This window comes from Euleptes europaea, chromosome 6, assembly GCF_029931775.1.
Source record: "Euleptes europaea isolate rEulEur1 chromosome 6, rEulEur1.hap1, whole genome shotgun sequence".
Classification (NCBI taxonomy): domain Eukaryota; kingdom Metazoa; phylum Chordata; class Lepidosauria; order Squamata; family Sphaerodactylidae; genus Euleptes; species Euleptes europaea.
This window is the reverse complement of record NC_079317.1, coordinates 60,192,290-60,201,956: the sequence shown is the minus strand read 5'-3', so window position 1 is coordinate 60,201,956 and position 9,667 is coordinate 60,192,290. Positions and strand designations below refer to the sequence as shown.

General features: G+C 46.3%; 1 protein-coding gene across 3 annotated transcripts in view; it reads right to left on the bottom strand.

Moving 5' to 3' along the window:
* Window positions 1-2,141: 2,141 nt before the first annotated feature.
* AMBRA1 (autophagy and beclin 1 regulator 1) overlaps window positions 2,142-9,667 on the bottom strand; it is a 190,111-nt gene continuing 182,585 nt past the window's right edge. For all 3 annotated transcript variants that reach the window (XM_056851046.1, XM_056851047.1, XM_056851048.1), the window contains one exon: window positions 2,142-3,001. In XM_056851046.1, coding sequence (XP_056707024.1) covers window positions 2,511-3,001 — 491 coding nt within the window. In that variant the 3' untranslated portion in view covers window positions 2,142-2,510. The remainder of the gene's footprint in view (window positions 3,002-9,667) is intronic.

The window sequence follows — 9,667 nt, the reverse complement described above, 5'->3', positions numbered from 1 at the left end:
CTCAGCCTGACATATTATGGGAACCCGTATGTTTTACAGTAAGGTGTTTCACCTTACTTGGTCTTTTAAAAATTTGTTTGTTATTCATTTTGTGATTTTCCTGCTGACTTGGTAGTCACACTCCTGTGACAACTTCTTGCGGGCTAAGCACCTTCAAGTTTGGTGGCTGGTAGAAGGCGATTAACAGTGAAATCCAAGGAGAGTTACTCTCCAATCATTTCAATTGGCTTAGCAGGAGTAACTCTACATAAAGACTGCACTGTAAGACTTCTGTTGGCAGGTGATTTTTTTTTCAAGCTCTTCAGGAGGAAGACTTCAGAAAAACAGCCAGCTTTTCAGCATTTTCATTCCAAGACCTGGAGCACATATAAAGTGGATATCTTTTTCCCTCCCAGACACCCCCTCTCCCTTACCTCCGCCACGCCGAACCACTTCTCAGTTTGGGGCATTTGCTGATTTCCATGCTAGCCTGGTTCCAAGACCGCCACAGGATGCAGGAAGTCATGAGAAGCCAGAGATGGCAATTCTATTATCAGGCTGAAGCTCCTGTCAGCTCAGTAAGTACAACTGGCACAGGGCAGGTTTTAGTGCTTCATTAACACTCTGATGAGGCCTGGCAGCCAACTGATTTGATTTAAAGTTCATTTTCATGCTGTGATTTAAGGAAACGCTTGCTTAATGTTCTCTAACAGACTCTTCTGACTGCGAGCATAAGAGCTGCTTCACAATGGGCTCTATTTATTGTCATGCAATCAAGGTGCCAAGAAGCCACAGGGACTGGGGGGGGAGGGGGGGGAGGTGCGTGCCGTGGGACAGTTTCTCGTACAGATCAGAACACATCTGCAGGGTTACTGGTTATTCCCTTTAACACCCCCCCCCATTTACTCACCACAGTCTGAAGAACTCTGATCTTTATCAGAACAGACTGCACTGTTTAGGTGCAGAGCCAAGCAGGGTAAGGGCCTCTCCCCCAAACCCTGTTGGTATGGACAATAAAGATGTTTGTGGGCTTAAGTGAAAGTGCTCCTGCAATTTGCCTCCGCGGAGGGTGCTCCAATGAACAGCAAGACATGAGCAGGGAAAGGGTCACTCCATCAGAACACGTTTTCCCAACTATGGGTCACTCCATCAGAACACGTTTTCCCAACTACATTTTCCCTTACCTTAACACAAGAGAAGACAGGAGTCCAAAGAAGGGTTTGTCATATTTTAATGACGTTGATCTTTGGTGTTTCCCTCATTAGCACACACTCTCCCCCTACCTTCCTGCTACAAGCTCACTGGGATGGAGAGTTACAAACGAAAAGGAAAATCACATTTTAGACTAGAAACAAAAATGTCAGAGCCTTGATTTCTCCACTAAAAACTACATGTACAAGGTCAAAGTTTCACATGCAACACCTTACATCACGGACACATACTTCACGCTCTGACGCGGAGCTAACCCCTCTCTCCCTACCCCCCACCCCCACCCCACCCCAAAAGGGAAGTGCAGCCTGGCTGTGGCACCATGATCCTGCCAAACCTCACCAGGGTTGAATTACCATTATGTTACTATTGGCACAGCAAGAGGTGCTAAAAGCCCTGGGCAATTTCTCAGTTAAGTGCCATCTTTATCGGGGAACGGTACCCACCCTACCCACATGCTTTGCAACTATGTGTTGCCCTACCCACAGCAGCCCTTATAAGGTCCTGCTTGCATACAAAGTAGAGACTCTTTAAGCAAAAGGCTCACACTCCTGAGAGGTTCCTGAGCATGAAGGGATGGGTGAAGCCCATGCACAGCTCTCCTACCTCCCGTCCTGGGCTGGAAAAGAGTGGAACAGAGTCCTTGAGAAGACTACTTTGCCTTATCCAGCCTGCAATCTCTCAAGCCACCCAAATGCTGCACATCTGGAGAGATGCCTGGCTCTTACTAGCAGACAGCATGGGGCTGGAACTCGGGCTGGAAGATTAAATCCACTCCAGTAGCAGAGCTGGGGTGCGAAGCCCCTCCACAGTAGCACTTAAAGAAATGTACACACTGAATAAGGCCGTAGGCCTCCAAAGGAGGAGACCACAGCCCTCTTTATCAGATCATCTGGTAGGTCAAAAATAGGATAAACCATTATTATTATTTTTAAAAAAACAAAAGACCCCCCCCACAAGGAAAACAAAGAGTAACATTAAAAGCACTGCAGGGTTAGGGCAAAGCTTAATGGATTCCAGTAGCCAGTGAGCTGAGAAATTTACATAAGGCTCAGCTGAATATCAAGGTTTATTACAGCTATTGTAGAAAATGTGCAGCAAAACGGATGCAGGAAGCTAAGACACAGAATAAAACCTCTTCAAGAGTCTTCCTATACAATTGATGGTCTCCCTCTCGTTTCCCACCCCTGTAAAACAATGCCCTCTGAATTACCAGCATCTGGTCGGAGCCAAAATCCCCCTACTCCTTCAGTTCCTGATCAGCTGTGAGGTACAAGTCTCTGCTTAGCAGTACAAGGGTAGCACCACCACATAATTCATCTCTACCTGTTCCGAGATTCTCCACTGGTGCTATCATTACTATAGAAGTTGGTGTTGTCAGGAAGATGGTTATTATTAGTTAGGTCGCTGTACTCAATTGGTCCCTCAGTGTCCATTGAGGACTGAGCCTGCTCTGACAAGCTCTGCCCACTAGCTTCTTCTCCCTCGATGGCATCACCAGAGGAGGTCCGTGGGCTCAAGCTGCGCTCTGTCACCTGCATAGACTCCGAAAGGGTCCGTCCCTCCAGCTCAGCTACCAGCTCCTGTGAAGTGGATGGCTGAGCTGAGCCACCATCTGCTCCAGTCGATTCAGCACCTGTCTGAGAGCTGCGATGGATGCGGTGGCTCACGATGATGTTGTTGCCAAAACCACCCATGGAAGCCATGGTAGTGCTCTGCTCCCGCTGGACCACAGCAGTCATGCCACCTTCAGCCATCAGCCTCTGGATCCTGGTCAGGGAATCCTCTCCAGAAGCCTCGTATTCTGGACCACCTGGAAGAGAGCAACAATGAAGAGTCTAATATCCAAGGCAGAAATCTCCAACATGAAAAATAATAATGAAGATTAACAAGTTTAATTACAGTGATAATTAATGATATCAAGATTAATGATAATAATGATGATTAACAAGAAAAGAGGATGAGAAACACCAGCTGCTTCCGGTGGGTGCTAGCATGCCCTAGAAAACCCTAGAGTGTATTTCACAAACTGTATCTCCTTCCATAGTTTGGCATGTCCACACAGCATCAGCAGCTTTTGCACAATCTCCAATACATTCACTACTTGTCACATGAATTCTATGTGTATATAGATATTGTGTACAGTTCTGGTTACCACACCCCAAAAAAAAGATATTGCAGAGCTTGAGAAGGTGCAGAAAAGAGCAACCAAAATGATCAGGGGACCAGAGCAACTGCCCTATGAGGAGCGGTTAAAAAGCTTAGGGCTGTTTAGCTTGGAAAGAAGGTGGTTAAGGGGAGACAAGATAGAGGTCTATAAAATTATGCATGGTATGTGGACAGGGAGAAGCTTTTCTCCCTCTCATAATACTAGAAGCTGGAGAGAAGCAAGCCTATTATGTCAGGTTCTGTGGAACACAGGCAGGATGGTGCTGCTGCAGTCATCTTGTCTGTGGGCTTCCTAGAGGCACCTGGTTGGCCACTGTGTGAACAGACTGGTGGACTTGATGGACCTTGGTCTTACGTTGTTCTGATGCATCCTCCCTTCAGACTATGCTATTCTGCAGGTATCACTTTCTAAGCACTATACTCTGTACATGGAGAAAATTGCTCTCCCCTCCCCCTGTTCTGTTTGAATTCCTGCATGTGACAGCTTAAACAGAAACAGAAGCTCCATGCAGATGTACCTGTTGCTGGACTTCACTACTTCAATCTGGGGGATATTTCATTACAAAGAATAGCCATTCTCCCCAACATACTTCCCCATCTTGTCCAAAAAGTAAAAAAGGTGTGATGGAAAGGCTCAGAGGGGAAGCAAACCAGGTGCAGCATGAATGGAGTTGTCATCTAGTCTACAAGGAGAGTATGCATTTGGCCCAAACACGAACACCATATTTATGAGTTCTGGTTACTTAGCAAACACATAAACCTTCCCCTTTCTTTTCAGACTGTGGGGAAAGTACTATCTGCATCCAGACTCTTATCAGAGTCATACAGTATGTAGAACCCAGTGCCCCAAGGAATAATCACATCGAGAAAAAAATGGCTCATTGAAGCAGCCTCATGGAATGATCAGCAATTAGCCACTTCTTGCATTCTTACATGCAAACTGCCGAAGGAGAGCTCCTTAATTCAAAGGAATGTGCCAAATTGTTCCACAGAGGGAAACAGCTACAGGCTACCTGATCGGTTATTAAAGATATAAATCTTCCTTCCAGCCTTTGCAGAGTCATCAAGACTGACTGCAAAACAGGAGTGGCCATATGCTCCCCAAGCAACAGACAATCTAAACAGAACAAGAGAAAGGTTAAGAGGCCAGCGCCGAATGGGAAGTAAAATGGATTAACCCTTAACACAGTTAAGGGGAGGGGCTGTGGCTCAGTGGTCGAGCATCTGATTGGCATGCAGAAGGTCCCAGGTTCAATCCCCGGCATCTCCAGATAAAGGGACTAGGCAAGTAGGTGACGTGAGTAGACCTCAGCCTGAGACCCTGGAGAGCCGCTGCCAGCCTGAGTAGACAATACTGACTTTGATGGACCAAGGGTCTGATTCATTAGGAGGAAGTTTCATGTGTTCATGTGAGTTGGCGACAAGGAGGTGGCAGAAGAGAGGTGGCAGCAATTCTCTCTCATCATTGCAGCACCCTGTCCCATTGTGGCTTCTGTCTGTGAGGCTCCGCTGGCCCCCAGAGAGGATTTTTGGGACAAACAGTAGAGGCTGCTTGGGGAAGGAGAAGGTGGGGGAAAGATCTGCTCTGACACTGCTTCCATGTACTTTTCTGTGGAGTCTGACCCATAGTTAAGCAATTACGAACTAGTTTTATTTACAACAATCCTGAATATGGTAAGGAAATGGCAGCTCGTGTGAGGCATAATTAGAAGGTCTCACCAAAAGAAATACTGGGAAGGAAGGCACTTATCTGGGTTCTTGTCTGTATTTCTGGCATGGGTTATGTTCTACATTAAAGGACAGAAGGCTGTCTCGTGTGAAAGAAAAGATTATCCCCAAGTTTGTCCCACACCTTCTTTCAGCCTCTTAAAGCAGAACTTTCCAAAGCACCAAAACACATAAAAATAAATTTTAAAATCTTAAACGTTAACATTTATATTGGCAATGCCAATTAATATTAGTTAATAGGAAAGAGGCTTCAACCTTCTGCTGTAATGTCCCATATTCTTCAGATCTAGAGAGATCTCAAAACAGGGTTAACACATACAGTGAGGGGGGAAAGTATTTGATCCCCTGCTGAATTTGCCCGTTTGCCCTCTGACGAAGAAATGACCAGTCCATAATTTTAATGGTAGGTTTATTGTAGCTGTGAGAGACAGAATAACAACAGGAAAACTCCCAGAAACCCAGAAGACAAAAGTCAGAGATTGATGTGCATTATAATGAGTGAAATAAGTATTTGATCCCTTTGCAAAAGATGACTTAGTACTTGGTGGCAAACCCTTGTTGGCAATTACAGAGGTCAGACATTTCTTGTAGTGGCCACCAGGTTTGCACACATCTCAGGAGGTATTTTGTCCCACTCCTCTTCAAGTCAGTAAGATTTCGAGGCTGATGTATAGCTACTTGAACCTTCAGCTCCCTCCACAGATTTTCAATGGGATTAAGGTCTGGAGACTGGCTAGGCCACTCCAGGACCTTAATGTGCTTCTTCTTGAGCCACTCCTTTGTTGCCTTGGCCGTGTGTTTTGGGTCATTGTCATGCTGGAATACCCATCCTCATCCCATTTTCAATGCCCTGGCTGAGGGAAGGAGGTGCTCATCCAAGATTTGATGATACATGGTCCCATCCATCGTCCCTTCGATGCGGTGAAGGTGTCCTGTCCCCTTCGCAGAAAAACACCCCCAAAGCATAATATGTCCCCCTCCATGTTTGACGGTGGGGATGGTGTTCTTGGGGTTGTAGGCAGCATTCCTCCTCCTCCAAACACGGTGAGTTGAGTTGATGCCAAAGAGCTCTATTTTGGTCTCATCTGACCACAACACTTTCACCCAGTTCTCCTCTGGGTCATTCAGATGTGCATTGGCAAACTGCACACAGGCCTGTACATGTGCTGTCTTGAGCAAGGGGACCTTGCGGGCTCTGCAAGATCTCAGTCCTTCACGGCGTAGTGTGTTACCAAATGTTTTCATGGTGACTATGGTCCCAGCTGCCCTGAGATCATTGACAAGTTCCCCCCGTGTAGTTCTGGGCTGCTTCATCGCCTTTCTCATGATCATTACAACTCCACAAGATGAGATCTTGCATGGAGCCCCAGACCGAGGGAGGTTGACAGTTAGGGTTAGGGTTGTCACCTTCTCACCAAGCTGCTTGGCAATAGTCTTGTAGCCCAGTCTAGCCTTGTGCAGGTCTACAATCTTGTCCCTGACATCCTTGGACAGCTCTTTGGTCTTGGTCATGGTGGCTAGTTTGGAATCTGATGGATTGATTGCTTCTGTCAACAGCAGAACCCTAACCCTAACCCTAACCCTAATCTGGCTGGTTGATAGGGGATCAAATACTTATTTCACTCATTATAATGCACATCAATCTCTGACTTTTGTCTTCTGGGTTTCTGGGGTTTTTCCTGTTGTTGTTCTGTCTCTCACAGCTACAATAAACCTACCATTAAAATTATGGACTGGTCATTTCTTTGTCAGAGGGCAAACGGGCAAATTTAGCAGGGGATCAAATACTTTTTTCCCTCACTGTACTTCTCTTTTGCCTTAAATGCACTTGTCCTCCACTAGCCTTCTAAAATATTTTGTCCCAGTGGGTAAGTGGGAATGGCACTGAAGGAAACCAGTGGGACAACTCACAGGTAAGAGCATAGCTGGCCATTCTCCAGGATATCTCTGGTGTCCTTCAGATTTATGAGATATTTTAAATTGTGAGTTCCCTATTGTGAGGTAAGTTTTATTTTTCTTTCAGGACACTGAGATTTTTGAAGCAGGATGAAAAAAGAACAATAGTTTGGTGTTTTATGTCTCTTTCTAGAATGGTTCAAACACTTAAGTAGTCACAGACACAGTAAGCAGCTTACAAAACAAAGCAACATTACAGTCTGGGCTGAGGTAAATATTTTCTTCTTCAGAGGTTACAGTGTCAGAAAGTTTCCCACACTTCCATCATTTTGAAGAATATGTAAAATGGAATTGTTCCAGCAGGATTTTTTCCAAAGGGAATAGGATTATAATTGATGTCTATGAAAAAACAGGCAGTTTTCATTGCATTGTTCATTGTAGATATCAAAATATTCAACAGCCAATATGTCATTGCTACATCTGTGGATACTTAAGTCTGTGGATTGGGCCCATGTATCGACTAGGGACATTTCCCTGCAAACTTGGGACACCCCAGGTTTGCAGAAAAATGTGACACCAGGAGTAATGGAGGAGAGTGAAATTCCCCCAAATAGAGACGCATTGACTGAGCATGAACAGACGATGCACTCCTATGGGAGCTGCTGCCTCATGGTGGAAGCAGTGGCGCTACAGGCAGGGAGGGGTAGTGGTGGGCACAGTGGTGAGAAGGGGGGCAGACAGCTGGGAGTGTAGAACAGCCAGGATGGGGCAGGAAAATAAGTCACCCCCACCCCCCAATCCGAGACAGGTGGGCAGGAAGAGGAGCTGCCACTGTCCACCAACATATGAGCCAGGTGGGCGAGAGGAGCCATCACCACTCCCCCAACATGTGAGCTGGATGTTAAGAGGAGCTGCTACTACTCCCCCAATGTGTGAGCTGAGTGGGTGGAAGGAGAAACTGCTGCTGCCACCCTAACATGTGAGCCACGTAGGTGGGAGAGGAGCTTCTGCCCCCACCTGTGAGCTGGGTGAGTGGGAGGAGGAGCTGCCACTGCCACCCCAAACCACTTGAGGCAGGTTGAGCCACCCCTCAATCACTTGAGTCAGGTGGGAAAGGGGGCACTGCTAAGCCAAGCAAGCAATGGTGATGCTTCAGCCAGGCAAACTGCCCGGCTGGTGAGTGGCTGGCCTGCCACCAACTGGGGAAGGAGGAGGATGGGAATGGGAAGGGGGGACAGGCAGAACTGCTGGCAAGCACACTGCCTGGCAAGTAGATGCTGCAGTGGGCAAGCAGGGGGCTGTGATCCCCCCTGCAAGTTTCACTTGTGCCCACTTGTTATACCATAGTTTTGGATTGGTCCCTAATTTTGTAATCCAATTTTACTGTATTGTTTGTAGTATGTATTACACCGTTCTTATAACATTGTTTTATTTATTTATTTAGTTATGTCCTGCTTTCCTCCCCAATGGGAACCCACAGCCACTTATACTCAGTTTCCCATACCCCATTTTACCCACAACTGCGATGTGATGTAGGTTTCGCTGACAGAGTGTGACCGGTCCAAGATCAGCAAGTGAACTTCTGTGGCACAGCAGAGATTTGAACCTGGGTCTTCCAGATCCTAGCCTGATATTCTAACCACTACATTAGTATAATCCATGCTGAGTCCCAATGAGGAAAATGGACTATACATGAAGCAAGTAAATAAATAAAATCCTTTTAATGTGAGGGAGCTTCACCCAGAATCTTCCTTTAGATAATGATGAGATTGTTTTAGTGAACTGGTTCCATCTAAGCCACAACAAGTTAATGAGAGCCAGTGTGGTGTAGTGGTTAAGAGCGGAGGACTCTGATCTGGAGAACCGGGTTTGATTCCCCACTCCTCCACATGCGCAGCGGAGGTTAATCTGGTGACCTGGATTTGTTTCCCCACTCCTACACACGAAGGCAGCTGGGTGGCCTTGGGCCAGTCCCACTCTCTCAGCCCCACTTACCTCCAAGGGTGTCTGCTGTGGGGAGGGGAAGGGAAGGTGATTGTAAGCCGGTTTGATTCTTCCTTAAGTGGTAGCGAAAGTCAGCATATAAAAACCAACTCTTCTTCTTCTCAATTGCACCCAAAATTTTTAGTTATTTATTGGGCTAACAATTTGGTGGAGGTAAGTCAGCCAGGCTTGCCAGCTAGTGCTCTTTTTTTCTCTACCCTGCCCCTAAACACAATCAGCCACAGCTACCATGGACTGAGCCTGACAATTTCTTCCTCATCTTTTCCTCTTTCCCTTCCACTCAAGACATCTGCTTTATTAATTCTGTGGCTAGGGCAGAATTCCAGGGGCTAGGTCTGTTGCCTAGGCACAGAAGCAGCAGGTGCTGATTCTGCAGCAGCAGGACTGGCTGCTCAGTAATTTATCATGTCAGGAGTGATCCAATTAATAAAGACTGGGAAATGTGGAGAAGCCAAAGTTAGCATTTCTACTAAGGAGCTGATCTTCAGCGCCACTGCTAGACCCAAAGGCGTAGCCAATTGCTTTCTTGGACAAGCTTATTTGCCCTCTTTCTCTAAGTGTAATGGAAGTACTTCCAGATAAAACATTTCTAAAAAGGTAGCGTTACACACACACTGAGTTCTATGACACAGTTAAAGATAATGAATTGATTGTAGCATGTGCTTTTGTAAGCAAGAGCCTT